Source organism: Phyllopteryx taeniolatus, chromosome 10 (assembly GCF_024500385.1).
Source record: "Phyllopteryx taeniolatus isolate TA_2022b chromosome 10, UOR_Ptae_1.2, whole genome shotgun sequence".
Taxonomy (NCBI): domain Eukaryota; kingdom Metazoa; phylum Chordata; class Actinopteri; order Syngnathiformes; family Syngnathidae; genus Phyllopteryx; species Phyllopteryx taeniolatus.
Window position 1 is genome coordinate 27,698,288 of NC_084511.1, and position 23,670 is coordinate 27,721,957.

The 23,670-nt window shown below is 45.6% G+C and overlaps 1 protein-coding gene across 4 annotated transcripts in view; it reads right to left on the reverse strand.

Annotated features, from left to right (window-relative positions):
* Positions 1-5,957: 5,957 nt before the first annotated feature.
* Positions 5,958-23,670, reverse strand: part of fgfrl1a (fibroblast growth factor receptor like 1a) — a 35,373-nt gene continuing 17,660 nt past the window's right edge. For 3 of the 4 annotated variants that reach the window (XM_061787771.1, XM_061787772.1, XM_061787773.1), the window contains exons 4-8: positions 11,367-11,426; positions 9,798-10,094; positions 9,207-9,379; positions 7,849-8,029; positions 5,958-7,549 (exon numbers count right to left, since the gene is read on the reverse strand). In XM_061787771.1, coding sequence (XP_061643755.1) covers positions 7,137-7,549; positions 7,849-8,029; positions 9,207-9,379; positions 9,798-10,094; positions 11,367-11,426 — 1,124 coding nt within the window. In that variant the 3' untranslated portion in view covers positions 5,958-7,136. Of the gene's footprint in view, positions 7,550-7,848; positions 8,030-9,206; positions 9,380-9,797; positions 10,095-11,366; positions 11,427-12,070; positions 13,636-23,670 lie in introns of those variants that run through there. The other variant, XM_061787775.1, reaches the window with a different exon arrangement.

Genomic DNA, 23,670 nt, shown 5'->3' on the forward strand with positions numbered 1-23,670 from the left:
TCAGAACTGGAGGTATTGGGACACGTTTCAGCGAGTAAAGTGAAGGTCAAGGAAAGCGTGAGAAGACGTCGCCGTGTGACTGCGGGATTGTCCTTTCCGGTTCATTCCCCAAGGCTAGTTCTTCCGCACCAAACTCATCCACTCATGCCTTTGATGGGCCCTGCACCAGGAGGAGAACATTGAACTCCCACAGAAACAGTTACCGCAAACACTGGAAACATGAATTATCCTTCATATCTTGATAAGATGACTAATAAACAACTAAGCAGTCGACGTCCATTCCCGATTGATTGGTTAATCCGTTGATTCAAAAGTGTGTCCCGATTCTTTTGTCCTAACCCTCTCCCTTGCTTTTCTTTGGTCTTCCAAACCCCTAACCCTTGATCGTGTCACACAAAGGCCTTGTCACTCTCGCTATGCCACACACACACACACACACACACACTTCACCTCCGCACGGCTCCAGGCTGTACAAATGAGCCGGGCCCACTTGAGAGAACTAAAGAAAACTATTCTCTTGTCAGTCGGAATTATTGAGCGCTGTGTTCCCACAGCGTTGCGCGCGCACACACACACACACACACACACACACCTCCCTCCGCCCTTCCAGTCAAGTGTGACAGAGAGAAACTTGTCTCTCCTTAATGTGATCCAGATTTCACACTTTGTCACACTGTGAGTTGGGAGTGTGTAAGCGTAATCCCCCCCCCCCGGTCTGGGCAAGATGTGACTCGAACCAAATGATTTCACAGCGCAGATATTTGTCTTTGGATGAAGACCTTTCTGCGCTGACGCTTAAAACACAGCGCGCGCGGGTTTATTAGCCAATTTGTGGTAAATACGGCTTGTTGTGTGGAAGGAGTTTGAATGAGCCTTGTCGTCCGGACGTAAACCTCGGCGCAAAGTAAATGACGGCTTGTTTTGCAATGGAGCGCATGCGTTTGTGGCTTTTCTTTTCCAAACTCACTCAATACAGCACTAGGTACACATCATCATTTTTAACAAACATACAAACCAAAAATAATATCAAGAAACACCTCATCCTGGAAAAATAAAACAATTGAATGGATTCAATTCATTCAACTAACATTATGACATACAATGAAGTGGACAAAAAAAGTGGAAATAATACAATCAAATAATCAAAAATGGAAATATTTAAATAGAATAGATTAAAAAAATCAAAACAAAAGAGTACACCTAATGATATAAAACACAAACAAATCTAAATCAAAAAAAACATTTGTGACACCTAATAAAAATGAAATAAATACATGATTCCAACTTCCCAACCCAAGTGCCTCTTAAATACAAATTTTAAAAAAATGAAAACAAATAAGTCAAATTAAATAAAAAATCATTACTTACACCCAATAAAATAAAGAAATACAAAAAAAACATTAGGTACACCTAATACAGTATTTGTCCATTTCTAAAACCCAAAAGCCAAATGCTCACTCGTCAAATTGGCCGGCCTTAAACCCTTCCCGCCTTGTTCGACACAACTTGCGAGCATCTTTTCACCCATTTTGCATTGTGATGCACTTGTGCACAGGTAGAAACACGGTGAAACACAGCACCTCAAAACTGATCACCCTTGTGGCTAAGGATTATTCATTCCTACACGCACACGCGACAATCATAAAAGGTGCCCATACCTTGGGCTTTTGAATTTGATGCCCACGTTCACATCTGCTTCTTTTGAAGAGTGTGCAGAAGATGAGCGCGCACGCACAGTTGTGCTTTCCAGAGGAAAATGAGTGAATGGAGGAGGAACCGGTGAGCATGTGAACACGCATGTGCAAACACACACAGGAGGGCAACATCCTTATCACACACACACTATCATATCAGCCTTGACAAACATTGGCGCTCACATTTAGGCCAAAAGCTCCAGGAACGTTTTCTTCTTTTGGTAGGTTGTCGTTGCGAAAAGGTTGAAGTCAGACATGTTTCAGGGTTGAGAGTTCAAAGTTGGGCTTCATGCCCGCCCGGCTTAGAGTTGCAAATTAGGGTTTGAAGTCTGGGTTAGACTGTTAAGTAGGAATTGGAAGTGTGCTTAAATTGGGCTTCCAAGACACCAGAATTTGTAGAGTTTCAAGCCGGGGTTAAAGTCAACTCTTGATTGAAAGGACAAATACTTTTAATTTCTACTACTGAAATACAGGGGTATATATTCATAAATTATTCCTATAAGTAAAAACCCCCAAAAAATATATAGATATATATTTAGTTTCGACCATAAGAGTCCTGGGAACGATGGCGTAGAACGGCCCTTGTAAAATTGTGACGCTGCTGCTCTCTTTTCTCGGAGCTAAGCTAACCACTTGCGAACAACGTATCGTAAAAAATGCCACACGCAATTTCCAATCAGGACGGAATGCAAAAAAAGGAGGTTTTCCCAAAAAGATCAAGTTCTTCCGGCTCTTGCTTCTTCCTCCGTCTCCTCATTTTCCTGCCTCGAACCGAAATGGCTGAACAGGGGCTGCTAAAAAGGCCACTGCTAACAAACATCCCCATTCGACGTCACTGCCCAGAAGGCACTGCGACGAAAAAGCAATGGCGCTCTATGTTGAAATGACGCTTTGTCAAAATATCTCCATCTGGAAGTGATTATCGAAAGTTGTATCTTGTTGTTATGTTCGAGATCATACATACCAAACATGTCATTCAAGACGGAGTTCACGTTAAGGTTTCGAGCCAGGATTTCAAGACAGGGCCAAGCTTTCTTAGTTGGGATTCGAGTCAGGGTTAGGTTTGTCAAAGTAGTGGTTTCAAGCCGGGGTAAGGGTTTCAAATAAGGGTTAGGGTTAGGGTTTCAAAGCAGAAGTTTACAGGACCCCTCTAATGCTGTGAACATTGCCACTGATTCCATACTTCTGCACGTATAGACGTCGTCTGCAGAAAGAAATTCCCCCGAGGTAGACTCAGTAGTCATTTCAGAGATCTTTGATTTTTGGTTGATCTTTGGTTATGGCCCGCCGACGTCAGGGGCGGAAGGCGGGAACATTTCCTCATTGAACGATCATGTGTAATTGTGGCCTATATTGAAAGCCTGGATGTTTGTTTTGTTTAAACCGTGTTGTGTTAAAAGCGATCATTGGAATGCCTCGTTGCGGAAGCAAGGCAGCCACATGAGGAAAGTGCACGCGGCTTCATTTCCGCTTAATACGTGGGTTTTGTGAAAGTTCTAGACCCTTTGAAAAGGAGTTTGGATGGATGACGCGACACAGGCGTTTGCTTTTAAAGGCTTTTTGTACGGCGGCTAGCTGCCGCCATTTTTGTACCATTTGAATCAATGGCACCGTAATAAAGTGCCGTGTTTTTTTTAAGCATATCAAATTCGTGATTGAACAGAATTTTGGAGTGCTGTTGAGTTCATAAGTTCACGTGAGAAATAAGGTACAATACTTGACTTGAAGCATTCCAGGGTGACGTTCCTGCCGGGCCAATTCATTTATATATCTAGCGCATTTCAAACACCATGTGCTGCTTTACATCATTTAAAAGCATTTTTAAAAAAGAGCAAACGACATTTATAAACAAAGTGCAGCAAAATAATAGGCAGCTGACGAAAGTTGCCAAGAACACAGAGTGCAAGAAAGATCATTCCAAAAATGATAAGCATGATTTTCAACCTGGAATCAAGAACATTCCCACTTGGGGCATGTATGTGTCAGGTTTGGCAAAGGCAAGACCGAGCTCAGGAGGCTTTTGTCGCGTTGGCTTGTCCGACAAGTTTCACATGGGGTGGGGGTGGGGGGGCGCAGGGCAGGACGAAAGGTGGGAAAACTGATGGACGTTAGCCCCTTTTGGCCTCTGCTCCTTTTTTGTGGGTTTTGTTTTTCTGCTTGGCGGCTTTGTGGCCCAGCGAAGGATTGAGCCCAAACACAGCGAGGTGTGTGCGCGCGTGCTCACGCGTGTGCACTTGGGCCTTTTGTGCGTCGGCTCACGCGCTTGTGTCTTTTTAGGGCGTTCTTCCTGCCGCGCGTGTGCGTGCGAGTCCGACATGGTGGCTGCCTCCATTGAGCACCTGAGCGGCATTCCTTTTCTCCGCGGTGAAAAGCCCTTTGGACAGCTCCTCTTCTTCAGCGAGCGCAGCTGCTGCTGTTGACTCAAACACACAAGAATCTCCTCCACGACGACGCGCACGCACACGCACACACACACACACACACACACACACATTTGTTTTCACAAGCAGACAAACTCACACCACAGGCAACCTATCCAAGAGGGCAAATATTAGCATTTCAACGAGAGTTAGGGTTTTTAAAGTGGGATTTCGAGCCAGGGGTAGGGTTTCAAATTAGCCTTTCAAATGAGGGTTTCACGTCTGGTTTAGGGCCTCAAATTGGGGTTTCGACGTGGGTTAAGGTTTCAAAAAAAGGTGAGGGGGACAAAATAGGGTGAGTCTTTCAAAGTGGGGTTTCAAAGCAGGATTAGGATTTGAAATTAGGGTTTCAAGCAAGGACTAGGGTTTAAAAATAGAGTTTCAAGCCGGGTTTATGGCTTTAAATTCGAGGTTTTCTAAGTATGAGTTCAGGTTTCGAGCCTGGGTTAGGATGTCAAGTTAGGGTTTCAAGTCTGGATTAGGGTTTCAAAATAAAGTTGTGCTTTCAAGTTAGGGTTTTTGTTTTGAATTCATTCAAATGTGCCTTTTTTTTGCTCGCCTTAAAAGGTTCTTAGGTTAACCTTTCAAATGTAGGTTTTAAACCACTTTTAAGGTTTCAAGAATGGGTTCGGGCTTTGAAGTAGGGTTTTTAGGCGTTTTTAGGGTTTCAAAATTGGGTTTCCAAGCAGGTTTTCATTCCTGCGTTAGTTTCAAACTGGGGTTTCGATTGCGGTGAAACAAAAAGATCAAAGCTGCGTGTTACCGGTTGCCAGTTGCGGCGGAGGCTACTCGGTGTTTACCTCATTATAGTAGCGTGTTAACGAGTTGTTGATTTTTTCTGTCGCTGATATTCGAAGAAAAGCATCCTAGTCCTTTGAAAACGTAGCAATATAATTCGGAGCGTCTGGATCGCGTCACGCTCTCCGACCAGATGACCGCGTGAACGGCGGTCGGTCATATTTCAGTGACGGAAACTCCTGAATCACCTCCAGGGCGACGAAAAGAACCGGACCGGCGAAAGACATAAAGGTCGCGTGGAGCGCCGTGACTCTGCTCGGGCGTGGACATCTCCGACGTTCTTATCTCAACGCGGGAGCGTCGTCCTCCTCTTCCTCCCGTCGACTGAGGACGAGGAGGACGGGGAGCAGATGCGCCGGATGGACGAGCGGCGTCAACGTGTCGGATAAGACGGAAAACGATTTGCGGAACAGGACGAGAGGAGAAACGGTCGCCTTTGATTCGAGTTTGACGCGCCGACAGGCTGCAAAATATCAGTTAGGGTTTCAGAGCAGGCCTTCTTTTTTCCCACGGGTCACATTCGAGTTACAGTTTCCCTCATGACTGGGAAACCATAAACATGCTTAATCGCCTCCTTATCTCATAACATATACGCCGCAACTTGATGGATAACGAGTTGAAATCAGAATTGGGGGGGCGATAGTTTGTTGCTGTAAAAAGGGCTTTCTTCACAAAAACAAATGCTTACCGGTATTTATTACACATGACAATTTGAAATTTGAGATAGAAGCCGACATGCGATTCGCTATCAGGAGTCACATAAAAGGATGCGGTGGGCCGTATCTGGCCCCCAGGCCTCCACTTTGACACCTGCGGTTTAGCGTAACCCGAGCTAAATCGAGTGATCCCATTTTAGAGTTTTCAAAGTCGGGTAGGGTTTCAAGAGAAAGTTTCAGCTTTCCAGTTTGGGTTCCAAATCCTGCGTTGGGTTGTCAAGCGAGGTCTGCGGTTTCACAACTTCCTTCGGGTTCAAATGGAGGCTTTCAATCCTGGTTTAGGCTTTGGTCAAGATTATAATCCACATTTAAGACTCAAATCCAAAATGCAACAGATGAACAGATTATTATTTTTTATTTATTTAATGGCAACGATTAATATGCAACAAAAGATCAACTGTACAAGATTGTCCATACAACGAATATCCAAAACATCTGCCAGCACTTATAAATACGATATCTTACAAAGATATATATATATATATATATATATACATACATACATACACACACACACAAAATGAACTCATGCAGTATAATGCCCAATGAAAATAAATAAGAAATGCAATTATTTTTACCCAATGTTGAGGCAATTAAAAAAAGATTGAAATCACTACTTTGACTATTTAATAAAAAAAAGAAATTCACTTACATACATGCCAGCGGTAAGTGCACATTAACACGTCGGTCTATAGTGGCGGCGGTCCGTTAGCTTTCAGCACAACAACATGAGCAGCAGAAGTAGCGACAATAGCTTGACAGGTGGAAAACGGTATAAACTTGATATGCGGCGAGCTCAAAGTGAACGCACGCAAGTCGTCGGGTACGAAATACGCCGAGATGGCCGAGAAGCCAGGGCCGAGTCCTCAGGAAAAAAATGATAATAAGACCAATTCCTCTTTGAAGGAACCCTATCAATGACTACAATTCATGTCAAATGGGAGACTTCCTGCGTTGACCCTTTTTTGTGGGTCTCCTCATGATAGACATGCCTACCAAACGTCATGTTACTCAGCATCCTTTATGTCCTTCGCCGGTGGACTTCCTGCTTCTATTCTTGAGACTTTTTGTGGATCTACTCCCGATCGACGCGCCTAGCAGACTTCGTGTTATTTTGGGGCTGCCTTTCAACCCCCCCAAAATGTTGGATGGCGTACCTAATGAAATGTCTACTGAGTGCTATGCAGCGTTTAGCAGCCTGTTTCTTCCTTCTTCACATGTAGTTGGTGTTTCTTGAACTACATTGACATGAAACTATTGACATTAACTGCACATTATTACATTGATACAATATAGACTAGAAGCAGGCTAAATGCTACGTAATCCTATCTGACTATGTACAGAAGATGCCAATGTTTGAAGGCCAGAACACGGGGGGGGGGAACCGTTTATTGCTCTATAGTCAGCTTTTTAAAACAAATACTTTTGATTGTTATTCCAAAAATGACATTCTTCATTGTGTTCCAAAATGCACTAAAGTGTCACGGGTGTCGTTTATCCCTCTGCTGCTAACATTGGTAGTGAATGTGCTGGTGTTGGTGCACTTTGCCGTCCACGTGCGAGTGCGAGTGCGAGTGCGTGTGCGTGTGGATGTCGTGCGTGTAGATTTTGGGGTACAGCTTAGAGGAGGTCGGCGGCTGGTTTCGGCTCTGGCGGGCCACGTAGTCCTCGTAGGACAGGCCCTCCTTGTCGGCGCCGGGGCACGCTCGCTGCCCGCTGCCCGCCACCGGGAGGCGCCGGGCAGCGGGGAGGGCGGAGGAGGCTTGGGAGGAAGACGAGGGGGAGGAGCGTTTGGACTGGCAGCACCAGAGGAGGGCGGTTCCCAGGACTAAGGCCACGCCTGCCGGTATCCCGATGATGACGGGCCAGGGAAGGCTGGGCGAGGCGGCGGTCGGGACGAAGTTGTTTTGGGGCTTCGCATCTGCAAAGACATAATCCAGATCAAATGGCCACTTTTCGGGTTGCGGGTCTACTCACAATAAATTTAAGAAAAAATTATTGACGCTGCTAAGTCAAACTGGGGGATTTGCGTGAATGGCTAAACTGGCAGCTTCAAACCAAAGTGGCTGACTTCATGCGTCTCTTCAGGCATTGGTTCTTGAGACTTTTTTGTGGGTCCAATCGTAATATACATGGATCCTAACTTGTGTGTTGCCAAGAGAAAGTCAAATGTTAAAAGATTGCCTTGAAACGAAACGGACCCGTGTACGGACAAAGCACCTGGCAGCACGGTGAGGTAGGCGCTCCTGAAGCTGTATCCCATGGTGTTAGCGCCCAGGCAGATGTACATGCCTGCGTCGTCCTCCTTGGCGCGGGTGATCAGAAGCTTGTTGAGGTACGAGCCGTCGGGCCGCGACCAGACATCCCCCGTGGGCAGGACCGCATAGTGGTGGTCCCCCACCTGAAGGACCACACAAAATGGATAACGTCAGCGTGGCGTACGTTTCGACTATTAATTCGGTAACCGCGGGGCCTTTTTAGTATTTGTTTTGGAACAATGTTACCAAAACATCGACACAGCAACGCGCTGCAATTTGTATGGTGCATGCCAGGCCAGTAGGCGGCGATGTCACGTCGTAGCACACCTGTGCTGCATTCAAATCTGGTGGGAAGTAGGAAATGTCCAGTTCTGACCTCAAGGTAAAGTCAACAAAGAGTCATGGCTGCCACAATGAGGGCACTGAGCATTGGTGGTTCATCAAAATACATTTGTACGTATCGAGTTTTATTTATTAGATTACTCAAAATGTCATTTGAATCCGTTTTTTAAAGTCATTATTTTATTTTATTCTTTTGGTTAAATTATTTATCACTTACTAATGAATTATGAATTGAATTTGTTTCAATAAAATTGTATTATTATTATTATTTATAAGTATTAATAATGTATTATTAACTATACTCTGTTTGTTGTACAATTTTAGTTTAAAAAGTACAATTATTTTCACAATTAATAATAGCATTATTTAAGTGTTATTTTGAGTTTTTACTATTATTTGATGTGTTCCAATCTTTGTTTTATAACATACACATGCAGGTATGCTTCCATTTATTGAACGTTTTATGTACATTGATTTACTTTTGTAACATTTACATTTTTTATTATATTTTTTCATTTGTGTTTTTATTGAATTTATATATAACCCTTCTGTTATGTTTTGGATCAAATTGACCCATTTGTTTTTCTCTTTAGTCTTTTTATTCTGTATGTTTTATAACATACGCCCGTACGTCCGTTTCCTTCCATTCATTTAAAGTTTGATGTCAATTTTTATGATATTCTTCAATGACTTTTTGAAATGTATTTTGGTAATATTTACCTTGGTCATTCATTTTTTTTTTTGGCTAGTGTTTTGAATTGAATTGAATTGATATTTAATCATTTCCGTCTGTTTTGAATTGAACGTGATCCGAAACGGCCCACGAGGGCCTCGATATGCTCGCTAAATGTCGACACGACAAAGGCTCCGACCGGACGGCGCCGACGTCACCCCCCGCTTCTTCCTCTTCCCGTCCTCCGACCGGACGGCGGCGACGTCAGCCCCCCCGCTTCCCGTCCTCCTCCGCGCCGCCCGTACCTCCAGCGTGGAGTTGAACTTGCTCTCGTCGCCGGCCTCCACCCGCTTGAGCCACTGGATGACGGGCTTGACGTCGCTGCGCACTTTGCACTGAAAGGAGGTGCCGCCGCCGTAGTCCACCGTCGTGTTGACCGGGTGAGTGCCCGTGAGGATGGGCTTGGAGTTGGTGCGCTCTGTCCACACGCAACAACGACATTCGTTATCTCACTATCAACCGCTTTCATGTACATCCTTTTTTTGGGGGGGGGGGGGGGGAGGGAGATGTGTCATTCATTTGGCTTGTTACAACGCTGCGGACTATTCTTGCTGCTGTTCCAAAGTCACTAACATCATCATTGGTGTTGTATATTTTCATTTGGAAGAAAGTCATGGAAAACCCCCTTTTTTTTTTTTTTTTTTTGGATTCCTACTTGACCTAAAACAGGAAAAGCTTAGTCTGATTTCATGACAGACCGTAAGAAGGGAAAAAAAGCACGTCTTATAATATAGTGCGTGTAAACATTTGGTTTCTCTTTCCTCAGTATTGTTGTTATTTGATCGTCGACAGATGATGGAGACCATTTCGTGACTTTTGTGTGGCGTAGGACTCACGTATGACTTCCACTTTGTAGGTGGCGTTGATGTGTCCCGCTCGGTTGGACACGTGACACGTGTACTTTCCGCTGTGCTCCGGCGTCAGGTTCTTCACGCTCAGAGTCCACTTCTTCCTCTTGCCGTCCTCCTCCGGGCCGCCGTCGTCGCCGCGGCCCAGCGGCCGTCCGTCCTTCAGCCACGCGATGTCGGGCCGAGGGTTGCCGCCGGCCGCGCACTTGAGGCGCACGGAGCTGCCCACTGGCCGGGCGATGACGCGCTTCCTCATCTTGGCCGGCTGAGTGAAGCGAGGACGCACTGCGGAAGCGAACGGAGGCGAGGGTGAGCCGACTGGCGGGCGGCGTAATCCCATCAAAAGCCAAATCAACAGACTTTGTAGGGAGAGGAGAGTGCGTGATCAACTTTTGTTTTTTTAATCAATCATTTCGAATATATATATTCCAAAATAAAAAAATATTTGTAAAAAACGTTTTTTAAAACAATTTGGAAGATTGAGATTTGAAATAAACAATATCCATATAAATATATTTGGGTATTTTTCAATGGTTTTACTATCTATACAAATATAAAAAAAAACAACTATTTTTGAAAATATACATCATAATAATACTCGAAAATAAAGAATCAATAAGTAAATGATCAAATACACCACGAACGCTAAATTCAGATTTGAGATGGAGCTTGCGGTCAAGAAAGGAGGAGAATTCTCTTGCTTTTTTAGCCCCCAGAAGCCACGCCACCCTGAAAACGTCTTGCTATTATTGCAGCGCCGTGTAAACAAGCAGGCGGGAAGAGTTATGTGGCACGTTCTTATAAACGGCTCCGCACAACAAAAAGGCATTCCCGAAAAGGCTTTCAAGTCCGGCCCCCTTTGTGCCCGTCGGCCCGCGGAGGAACGGCGAAATGATCTTGAGCAGACGGGCGGAGGAGGAGGCGGAAAAACATAAATCCAAGAGGAAAAACATACCAACGATTCAAATGCAAATAAAACACAGCAAAGCGCAAAAGATTGATGTTGCACAACACGAATTCAATCAAAGGGGAGGTGAGCAAGGAGCAGACGGAGAGGGAGCTTCACGGCGAGGTCAGAAATAAAAAGCCCCTTTCTGCGTAGCGCGAAGGCACCGCGTCACCAAATCATCGCGCCTCGAGAAAGCGTTGGTCGCGGCCTGTGATTGGAGGTACGACTCCGTGTACATTGCTGCAAATAGATTTTGGGGCGTTCTCACTTACGAACTTTGACCTCGGTCCATCGCCAAAACAAAAATCAATCAACAAAGCAGCGAGCGCCTTGCTACCTGTCCGTCGAGTTTAGAGCCGATCAAATAAAAAAACCAGGGGATGTCGGGTTGGAGATATTTGACCTTTGACCTGAGGCTTTAGCCACGGGCAGACGAAAAGCTACGTCGCGTACGAACAGACATGCAAAGCCAAAGGTATCGGGACACCATTCTCAATCTATCAATGGATGGGACGACATAAGATCAAAGTATTAGGCAAGGAAATGTACACAAATGGAAGCTTTGTTCAAGTTTTGTTTTTTGTGATTTCTTCTTTTCGTGTCATTACCGAGCTTCCCGGTGAGCTCCGGAATGGGTTCGGAGTCGCCCGTTCCCGCTCCGGAATCATCTGGAATGACAGAAAAACAGAAACCTTCACCAGAAGGAATGCTTACATAGCATTTCACAAGTCAATTCATGCATTTGCAGGAAAATCGAAATGGGAAGTTGATTTACGGACATAATCCAGAAGAATCTTTCTTTTCTTTTTTTTTTTAAATGTGCACAAAGAAGCAAAAGAAAATCTAAAAATAGAATCAAAGTCAACAAATCATTTGAAAAGTATTGGTAAAACAAATACAAAAATGAAGTTGCCTGGATTGTACCCAAAAATGAGCAATGACATCATTATTATAATAAATGCATTATATCATTTATTTGAAATAAACCGAATTTTGACAACATTAAAACAATAAAATATATTCAAACCAACAGAGGCAAGCATAATTATAAACACATTTATATTGTGTGTATACTAACTAATATGAACACAATTATTAAAAGTACATCATTTTAATAATATTTGTCCAAAAAAATTATAATAATAAAAATACTGTACAATGGCTAGAAGGTTACAGTTGAGTGATCACCAGTTACAAAAGTAAGCAGAATTTGAAAAAAAGACTAAAATCATTCATACAAAATCAAATACTATTAAAAACACATTTCAAACATCCACCCATCTGTGTATCACGTAAATAAATAAATACATACATAAGAGAGAAGGTTGCAGTTTTGGAATCATCAGCTGCAGAAGCAAGGAACACGCACGCACGCACGCACGCACGCACGCATTCATTCATGTTTCCAGGCGTGCAAACGGCTGCTAGACTATATTTTGTGTGTGTGCGTGTGTGTCCAGGGGGCCGGTATTTTCCTAAAGGGTCGTGTCCTTCCAGGATTTAATACAGACACACACACAGGATATGTGGACACAACCTGCGTCGGCGGTCGCAGGCAGCCGCCGTGACGCGACTCGGCGGCCTTCGCGCAGAACCGCCAAACCGCAGGTTTGGTCTCATCAAAGTCACACTTCGGTGCTCAAAACGTAATAGCAAACCAACGGGATTCCAAGAGGGTCTGAGACCTGGCTCAGGCCCCAACGACAATAATAGTAATAACAACAACAATAATAATAGTCATAGCAATAATGATAATGACAAAGAAGACAATTTCAAGACAGCCTTCCCACTTTTCACCTTGTGCTCAGGTCCTCACAATAATAATAATTTTTTTGAAAATGAAATTGGATCACCGCTCGAGCCGTGATCTACATTAGGGTCATCGCGTACAGTTGACGGGTCTAACGAAAACGATGAACCTGAACTTGCCAAAATGCCGTTCGAACTATCATGTCCGCGACCCGCAGCGTCGCCCGCGAACCCGTTTCCCGATTTTGGTCACGTGACGTACGCAACCATCGCGGGGGCGAGCTGTGACGTTCATTTTGGTCGCCGGCGAAGAGTGACGTCGCCCGTAATGGCGGCCCCCAGAAATGGATGAATTATTATGTTGAATCCTTATTTCGTGAACGCAATATTAATTCAGAATAGCGTGTTTCGATTAGCCGACATATTCTTGCTAAGTGACTCTCTGTAGTGTGTGTTTTTTGTTGTTGTTGTTTTTTTATGTCTCAAAAGTATTTGTTGTGATAGTAGAGCGGCTCCAACTACCGGAGACAAATTCCTCGTGTGTTTTTTGACATACAGTTCTTGGCGAATCAAGAGGATGCTGATTCTGATTCTGATTCTGAATCTGATCAAATAACAAAGACTCGCCCATTATAAAGAAACAAAGTTTGAGTAGAATTTGAAAAGCGCTTAGCTTCGGCACCTCAGCGCTCGGGCCCTGATGAAAAATAAACGTAGGAGCCGAGAAAAGCGCCACGTCATCAAGACGACGACCAAGCTGTGCCGAGCAGTCAAGACGCGGTCAACTTTTCTTCTGGCGCAAAAGCTTTTACAACGCAACCTTGTGCTCGGTGCGAACGTGTGCGTTCTCAGGTGAGCCTACGTCAACGCGATCTAATCGATTTCCACGTCCGTGCGTGAGTGCGTCTCCTCCAGACTAAACAATACGCTTCAGAAAAAACACTCAAGGTGTGCGCATGTGTATGTGTTTAACGTGAAGTGGAGTTTCGTATTTCCCGATGTCGGTCGTAGCCAAGTTCGATCAGCACTAATTACATCCACCCGCACGTGTGCGTGCGCACATATGACATCATCGACACGGCATCGAGTGCCAGGAAGACCGTGTGAGGCATGAGACTTCAAATCCCCCCCCTCCCCAATTCTCAATGGTTTCCCCCAATGATGGCAAGTTCATCACACTTTTGGGAGGGCCTCGACATGCCTTGTAAAAAAAAAAAAAAAAAGTCAACACAAAATTGGGTGAACATGGCTCCCATGAAAGGACCCCTGCCCAGAATCGAACAAGAAGTCTGCCATTTTGGCTCAAAACACACAGTTTAGGGTCAAACTGTCCAGTTAACATGAATTTGAAACATTTGCCCTCGACACCGCTTTCACCAATTGACACCAAATTCATGAAAAGGACGCACGAAAAAGTCGCAAAAGCTCGAGCGGTAATCGAAGAAAGGAAACAAAATTATCTGCCATTTTGGTTTGAAAAAGCCATTTTAGCAACGATTCAGGCGAATTCCCCCAAAAATAAAAAAATAATCCCAATAGAGCAGTTGCAACATAGGACAAAAAAATTGGGAGTCAGGGACTCACGCCTGAAATTGAACAGAAAGTCAGTCACTTTTGGTTGAATTCCAGGAACTCCATCTATGGAATACTTTCAAATGTGAAAAACTAGGATCCAATACAAATAGGGCAACTCTAAATTGCTAAGCAGCAAAGTTGAACGAGCTTGAGGAATTGCCACGAAAATCAACCCATTATTTCAAGTAAAACTATAGCGTGAATCCCAACGAGGCATACAAAGAAAAAGAGTCCCGCTCGGGGGAAGGATAAAATATCCAAGCCTGTTCCTGCGCGCTTGTGTTTCAGTGGCCTTTCCTGGGGGGGAAAAAAATAGGAAGAAAGAAGGAAAGACTTGCATTGTTTCCACGCAACAAAGCTTTTGTTCTCACGTCCGTGCAGGATTGTGCAAATACATGCGTCTGATTAGCGTGCCGCACTTTTTACGGCAGACTCCGGATCTGTTTTCCATCACTTACTCACTCACTTGTTTGGCTCGGCCGGTTTGCGCTCAATATTTGCAAGTGCGTGCGGGAGGGAGTTGTGTGCAACCGCCGCACTGTAATGCGCGTGTAATCACATTTGCGGAATGCGTAAAAGAATAGAAGGAAAACAAAAGGCGCACAAGTGACCTGTAATTGTGGTCTTCGAGGCTTTACAAAGCTCAACCGTGCTCGGTTGGACACGTTTCAAAAGCAACAGGGCTCTTGCTTAAACAGCAATCCAAGTCAAATTCCTCGCGCGCAGTTTTTGGAAGTCGGGCGCGTTCCCCGCCCACGTTCGACGGCATTGGCGAGAGTGTAGGATCGCCGCTTCCGATCGGGCCTCGCTCGGGTGAATTTCCGAGTCGAAATACGAGCAAAACCGCCGTTGTGGGCTTTGTGGCAGTGAAATGGCCGCCGCTGCAACGCAAAGCAGCTAACTTCGTGCGTCCTGTGATTTTCGACGTGTCCAGCAAATTTCATGCCCATCGGTTAAACTTGGTGTGGGGGCCCAATCTGGGGAATTTGGGCGAATGGCCATATTGACCCTAAAATGACTGCTTCAAACATAAATGGCCGACTTCCTGTTCAATTCCAGGCACGAGCGCTTGAGACTTTTAAGTATGTCCTGTTATGATAGACCCGTCATATTGAGGCCCCCCCCAAAAAGGTGATTCACTCATTAGAAGAAGAATAACAAGCAGGCATTCCAAGAGGACCCACAATATGGATACGGACGTCATGCGATGGATGACCTCACGTCGGCGACTCAGGAGGGCTCTGAGGTGGTGTGTGTGTGTGTGTGTGCGCGTGTGTTTGTGCGTCTTGTGAACCCATGCTTCTTATGTCATTAGCGGCAAACAATACCGGGGCCTTGGTTCTTTACGTTTACAGCCTGGCATTGTTCAGCGAAAAGGATCACATGCTGCGCTGGGAATCCATATGAAACAAAATGCTATTAAAAAAAACCAAACAGTTTATTTATCCTGTGTAAATAATGTTGAAATAAACAACGGGCTTGATGTGTTGCAGTAGTGGTTTTGGCTTAGGGTCGCTCAGTTGTCGCGTGCGCTTCCAAATAACGACAGCCTCGAAAGGCTAGCTTGTAGCTACGCTGTCATATTTGTTTTCCATGGAACGAATGCTTAGCATTTGTGCGTCTACTGGACTCAAAAATGCTGTCTCATTCTGAACATTTCAATTCCAGACGTTCCTCAAGGAACCAAATCCCCCTATTTCTGGGAAAGCGGCTGCTGATTGGTGGGGAACCGGGAAGCGAGGGCGAGCTTGTAACTGGAGCATCCGTTTTATTTGGAACGAATGGTGATCATTTGCGCGTCATTTCTGACATTTCAAATTCCGGATGTTCCTGAAGGCACTGGAGTGGAGTGAAATGGGTTTCTTTGTTAACAGGTTATTTCCTGCTTCGTGGTGGAGGTCGGCGTTCCAAGTAGATGAACGCTACCGTGGGAAGAATATTCCATCTAGTGTTAACGTTCCATCGAGCTGCATTCTTTCCATGACCGAGCGAGGGCGACGCCACCGTTTAAAGCGAGGCGAACAGCCAACTTGATTTATCAGTGCCGTAAACGTCTTGAAAAAAAATCAATCACGGTCGCGCTTCAACTAGTATTTGCGGGCGCAGTTCAGTGACAATGGAAGGAATTTCTCTGGGTCAGGGTGATATCCCCTTTGTTTTGTTTCGTTTCGTTTCGTACGACGGTGTAAATCGGGGCCCCCGGGCGCCCATCGCTGTGCGTGTCACGGGGGGCGAAGAAGGCAGGCTGCTTTTATGCTTTTATATTTAGACTTTGGCTCCGACCTCAAACCACCCGGCGCTATAAAAACTCTTGTCACGCCCCCAAAATAGATCAAGGTCGCCGGGATCAAAGTGGCGCTGACGCCTCGCTTTTCCCGTCGGGAGGATGAAAAATAGAAACATTGAAAAATCGTCGGATGCTAATTGTAACGAGCTCAGTTCATACACGCCGTCGTTCACGCACGCACATCAGAGACTTAGCTGCTGAGCCCGTTTCAACTCGCTTGCTAACCAAAATAGCAGCACTACTAAGGCATGTAAACGGCGTCCGCTTGAACAAATTAACGCCTCCATCCAATGACCCAATGTGTGGAAATACAGTACACTTGTTTTGCAGCGATTGCATATTATTGTATTTCCACATCTGCAAGAACGCCACCTGTCTTCTGTGTGTGTGTAACTCAAGCGCACATCAAGGCAGCGCTGGAATCAAACAATCTTCCGCGTCGCCGCCACGCGCCCACCGCCTTTGAACGCACGTACCGCTTTCAACTTCTCATCAACGCCCCGTTGCTCTCTCCCGCCTCTTGGCAGCCTCCCTGACCGCTTTTCTTTATGCTACTATGTAAAGAATAGGGGAGATTGTTGTCACATGTAGGCCGCATCCAGTACTTGCCAGACTTTCCCAAAGCTCCTTTCATGTTCTTTCCCTGACCACATTTCTATACGTTCTACTGTCGGAAGAATATGGGAGATTGTTGTCACGTGTAGGACACCAGCCAGTACTCGCCAGATATTCCTTCAGTAGGCCTCTTGGCAGCCTTCCTGTCCACTTTTCTACAAAAACAAGAGGAGATCGTTGTCACATGTAGGACACCGGCCAGTGGTGCGGCAACACCACAGTGGTTTTTTTGTTACCATGGAGACTAGCGGATGGCTACTAGTACTGCTGTCAATTAGCGCAGTGAGTCCGCCGCGCTCGTAGCGGGCACATCGCCATGTTAGCCATCACCTGATGCTAAGTGGCAAAAGAAGCATTCTTAAGTGGCGCGAGGCGGGCACGGGGCCAACGCACTCGAGCACATTTCAAAGCCTCTCAAGTGTCAACAATAACACAAGTGCGTGTTTGCACAAGTGCGCGCGTCTCATCGGGAATGCGCGGCCCCGGTTTGAAACTTCAAAGACGCGTTGGCATGCCGCAGTGCCAGGCGTCACGCTGACAGCTTTTCTTTGATCGGCAACTCTTTGCAACAACGTGGAATCTAAATCATCGCCGCAACACCGGGACTCCACTTTGTTCCACACAAACAAAGACGACTACTACTCACAGAACCGTGTACTAGCCTGCATGAAAAATATGGGAGATTGTAGTCACGTGTAGGATATTATTAGCCAGTTTTCGATATGAGGAAAACAGTAGATTGTTGTCATGTATAGGACACAATGCGGCAACGGGCCTCTTGGCAGCCTTCCTGACAAATGTTCTAATGCTCCACAACAAATGAATAGAGGCGACGCTTGGCACGCGCGGGACGTTGGCCACCACGTAGCAGAATGTCCAGCAGATCCTCCGATGTCGTCGGAGGCCTCCTGCTGACTTCCCTGACCACTTTTCTATACGGCAGATTGCTGTCCGGTGTAGGACACAAAGCCAGCGCAGACAAGAAATCCACCCCCCCCCCACATATAAATGGCTTCAATATGAATATTGACTCTATATTTTGGTAATTTCTTTTTAAAAAACTAAGCAAAAAAAACAAACAACTAAGCCATCTCCAAACAATTCATTTTTAGTATCGTGAGTTTTTTTCACAATTTCTTTCCCCAATATTTCCACAAGATTCAAGAAACTATATGAACATACATTTTATTTAAAAAGAACGATTATATACTACCCATATATTTATGTTTAAACAAACTGAATTTTTTAAATTGAGTTTTACCTTAGTGTATTTTTAACCAAATACAAACAATGTAATACAATTAAATTCCATTTAACATGAACATTTCCTCTCTAAAAATGTTTGATTTGGCTAAAAAACAATAACCCACGGCTGTTTTGTTTGGCTTTTTTTGAGCTGTACGCAGTTTTTGGTGCCTGTGCAACACTTGGCCCGTAAATGGCGTTAGGAGACAAAAAAAGCATCCTACAAAAGAGGCGAAGAGAGCGAGAGCTCTTTGACGGATGCCGACAAACGTTTGTCAAAGGGGCCCTTTTCTTCATCGTTGATCGCGCTCTTCGCCCTCTTCTCCTCCAGCTTCGTCTCGCGTCTCGGTGGAGGAGGAGCGGCACGGCGGCCGCGTGACACAATGGAAGCGGCACGCTCAAGCTCTGCACTAATGAGGAGAAAACTCCTGGAGAGGATGAGAGAGCGTCAATAGACGACTCGATCGCTTGCAAGCCGGCGTGTCGCTTCGTCCAGGGCGGCGCGTTCCGCTGCAATTTCCCCGATGCAAGCAGAAAACAAAGTGAGCCGCCGTTCATAGCAAAAAGCTTGCTTTTTCTTTTTCTTTTTCTTTGGAAAATGAGGAGGTTCAAAATACATTGACAATACACAGCCCCTTTTAATATATATTTTGGGGACATTACCAATGATTTATACATGTATAAACTCTAACATTTTATGTTTGAAACGCTTTAATATTTGGTATTTGATCATTGACAATAAATCTATCAACTGTTTTGCAACAATGAAAGAAATACATGTTTAAAATAGTTTTTGTTCAATGATTTAAATTGTGTTTGTCATAATTCATTTCATTATAACTTACCAATTTCCAACATTGTTGAATGTGCAACATATATACATATATAATTGAAGTCGGTTTTAGTTTATTTACAATCAATCAAATAATTGAGTGAGATAAAGGAATAGAAAATAAACCATAATGTACAAATGGATTATATTAACAATAACATAATTCACTCTTTTTAAATGTTAGTAATTATAATTGAATTACAATTAACTAAAATATGGTGAACTAATTCAATGATGTTTATTTTGGAATTATAAACAAAACAAAAATAAGTATTTCAAATATGCCAGAGGTAAAAAAAATGTCAACTCATACTCTTACTCTATCCTTAAAATAATTTGAATTTTTTACATAATTGATCCTTCATTGAAATATGTATTACCGAACATCTATTTCATACTATTGTTTTGCTTTATCATCTATCAACTGACGGAGTGATGAGAGGCACGCGGCCGCTCACCTCGCGGGAAAACCTCCAACTGAGCTTTCACAGGCGATGCTTATTTGTGAAACAAGTGGAACAACCTCAGGGGTTCCGCCGAGAAATGATTTTGTGCGGGTGTATGTCGCAAGCAACGGCTTCAAGCACGTCTAATCCTCCGGGCTGCATAGTAGCCGCTGAGCTGCCCGTTCGCAAGTGCACGCTGTGAGCAGACGCGGCGCCCCCGTCCCGCATCTTTTCCTTCCTGTAGACAAACGCCCAACGGGACGCGCTTTAGAAGGTGACTACAAACACAATCCAACCATTTGCAAATCTTTTTCAACCTCGATTCAATTGAACACAAGATATTGTATGTTCGCGCCGATGGACGTTCTGTCGCTTTTGCAAATATCCGTGGCGATGAATGAGCACGTGACCAAACTAAAAAGTACGCGGCTAAGGACGTTCAAGCTTGTGTTGCTCTCCAAAGAAGAGGAGGAAAATACGCTTCTGTACCGATACCCTCATATACGATACGCTCGGCTTCGTCGTAAAAGAACGCACAAAGCTTTTGAACCGAAATGAGCTGACGCGATTTGCGCTCGACTGTTTTCGACCGCGTTTGCGGTGCTGATCCAGCAGCTTCGATTAGGGACAGTATCTGGACTCGAGCGTCTGCGCTTAGCGCTCTTCACGCGATGACATCTACCGCGGAAAGTTCTGCAAAAAAAAGTCCATTCTTGACCTCTTTTCTCGCAGCCCTGCCCGGCGTCTCTTTTAGCGGCGGTGAAACGAGGCAGAACCAGAGGATGTGGGACAGACAGGCGTGAAATGGAGGCCTGACCCCCCTCGTTCACCCAGAGAAGCGTGTTGAGTCAAAGCGCCGACATACAACGTTGCCTTCATTCCGCTCGCAAAAAACATCATGTGAAATGCGACTCGGCCTGCGCGCTTTGTTTCATAGAAGCCGGCATGTTTACATCTTGCCCTCGTCACGGTGGCTCCAGGATTTCCGCCCGCGGGGACCGCCTCTGACCCGCGACAGGGGCCCCGCGCCCGCTTCCGAGACTACAACCGCGCCGGCGCCGGTGTCGGCACCACGGCCGCTCGAAGCTGCACAAAAGTAGCGTTGGTTAGCACCGCGTCTTTTACCGTAGGGGGGGGGGGGGGGGGGGGGGGGGGGAGGAACCGAGTTAAGAACCAATTAAAAACGGATTCAAGAACCGGCTCAAATAACAAGTGGAAGAACAGTAAAAAAAAACAACAACAAAAAAACAGGCAAAGACCAGTCAAGAACCATGTCGGGAACCGGTTAGACAAAAACCAAACCAAGAACCAAGAACCGGTAGCAATCAAGCCAAGAAGCTCAGCAGGAACCAGTCAAGAAGAGAGTCAAAAAATAGACAAATATCAAGAACCACACCACCAGTGCTGTTCGGGTGGTAACGTGTCCCGATGCAAGCGGGATGTAACGGAACTAAATAAGTAAGTAAGCCACAGTCAACACAAAAACACAACCAAATATCACAATCATGTCGCACTGAGACATGAACAAACGTAACAAAAGAAATGTGTGTTCGCTCGCTGCATTTTTCTGCCATTAGCGAGGGCAGCACCACGTGTAACCTGAGCGCAAGAATTCGCTGCTCGTCATACTGAATACACACGCACGCGCGCACGGTGGAGAGCGGTCGGTCCAGATGGTCCACTCGGCTTGTTAGAAGGTGACTGCGTGACAAAGTGAGGTCGGGTTATTTGAGCTGTTTTCTACGCACTGCACAATCACACGCGCACACACACACACACACACATACCCATACGTTTCTGCAGAAATGTGTGTGCGCGCGCGCATGACTCATAGCAATTAGCCTGCAAACCACGGCCACATTTTGCGTCCTTTCCGGACGAGCGGCAGATTTTTCTATTCATAAAACGAAGAAACTTGAGAGTCGGGGAAAAAAGAAAGAGGGATGACGCAGGTGAACAACAGAGGTATTGAGGACCTGGAGACGGAAGGACGGAAGGACTCAAAAAACTGTAGGGTGAAGGGACATGGACGCAGGTAGAAAAGGTTGGGATCCCGAGAGATTGAGAGCGTGAAGAACTCGCGTTGGACTGCTTGTTTGTAGGGACGGTGGATGGTAGAACGGAGGAACTGCACTATTCGGGTATTAAGGACCCGCAGGCAGAGAGACAGAAGGACGAAAGACCTGAAGGGATGGGGGACAGATGGATGTAGATATAAAGGGGCACGACACCGAGGGGTTGAAAGCCCCAAGAACCAGCGGATGATGGCTTGTTAGTAAGGTGAAGGAACTGGACTATAGCGCTAACAAGGAATTGGGGTCAGAAGGACTTGTGGGACTGGAATAGAGGTATACAAAGGATGACGTAACACCGAGAGACTGGAAGGCCAAAGAACCGGAAGAGGATCGTTTGGAGCCACGGCGGAACTCCTCGGCCGGTCCGACTTGAAAGACTGAAGGGCAGACGGGTGTTTTCAAAGAGGGACGAAGGAACTGGATTATTGAAAAGGGCAACAAAGTGCAAAGCGCTGGTAATGTTCATCCATCTGCAACCTGATCGCACACGTTGGTTTTTAGCCAGCGGACAGCTGCGGTCTCAGCTGGAAAAAGCATAAAGCCGAGGCAGCGATTCTACGGCGCGCCTGGACGGCATCCGCACGGTTCGACTTTCCCCAACATTTTATGTGACAGCCTTCACGCCCAAATTCAATACGATCCTTTCTTCCTCCAAATTCTACACACAACATGGCATCGCGCCGCGCTTTTAATGGCACGATGCGGTGTTGTGTGCCGAATTTTAGGAATCGGTATCATCCATTTTGGAATAGGCCCGTAACGTGCCGAAATGCGGAAAACGTAATGAGAAGCGCGAGGCTTTCGGGACCGGCTCGGTCCGCCTCTGCTTGTCCTGTTCGTGTCGCGACGATTCAAAGCGCACGTCGTGCGTTGCGGGCCGGCCGCTAAATGGTCGCAAACTGCTTCCTTCCGTTTTGGGAAAGAAAAAAAAAAAAAGGTTGGACTTCATCAAGAAACGGAGAAGGAGCTAAACGTGTTAACGTGTTTATCGGGAAAAATGTGGGAATTTTGCAATGTCAAGTCGAAGTTGCGATGGTTTGAAGAAATTCACGACATTTACATTGTTATTGTGGAAAATGCGGGACTTTGGGGAATGTGGTGAATCGTTCCTGAAATGTTCGGAATGTTGGAGAATGACTTGAAGAATGGCTTGAATCTGTTGCGAAGTGGGGAACCGGGAGATGAGGCGAAATGTCTCGTCATTTGACAATTCTACTGTGAAAGTTGTGGAATTTGGTGAAGATGTTCTGGGTGAGACAAAAGATGAGGAACTTTCTTGTTGAGTGTCTACGGGATGCGAAAGCCTTGTGGGGAAAGGGAGAATTTTGGGAATGTGGAAAACTGAACCCCCGGATGTTCTGAATTCGCACGACTCGGGTCTGCCACGTTGCCATCTGCGCGCGCGCACGCACGCACGCAACGCAACGCAACGCACGCTTCCGACAAAAACGCGGCGAGCCAGCGGACGTCGCGATGCGAAACTGAGATGATAATATCGACGGGAATGAAACGGCGGTCGGAGCGAGACAAACAGAAGAGGGAAGAATAAATGGTCGGGCTGAGATTTGGAAGAGTTCATCAGGCTCATCATTATTCGTATTATAATAGAAGGACAACACGAGAAAGCACAATAGGCCAGGCGACGGGTCCCAGCCCAGCTCCCCAAAAATCCCAACGAGAGCTAACGAGCCACCAAGACAGCAGCTGTACGCCTGGATGTCCAACATGGCAGCTGATTCAGCAGATTCACACACACACATCCGGAGTGCTTGTACATGCGTGCGTGCCATTTGCAGCTATCTTGTTTACGTGTAGGCGCAAAATGTATATCGCAGCGACGCGTAGCGACGGGCAGAACACTTCAATGCTGTTCCGCGAGCTCAGCGCTTCGCAACCTTTTTCTGCACCGCAAACCAGTTTCGCGTGACGCAATATTTTGCCCAGACAAAATATGAAAAATGCAACTTACCATTACGCTGAATGTAATTACCGTCCGTCCCATCTTGGGGTGATGTGATGTAATGACACCATCGCATTCCCCAAAACTACTGAACTTTATTTGAAGTGAATCAGAGGCACTTTGAATGC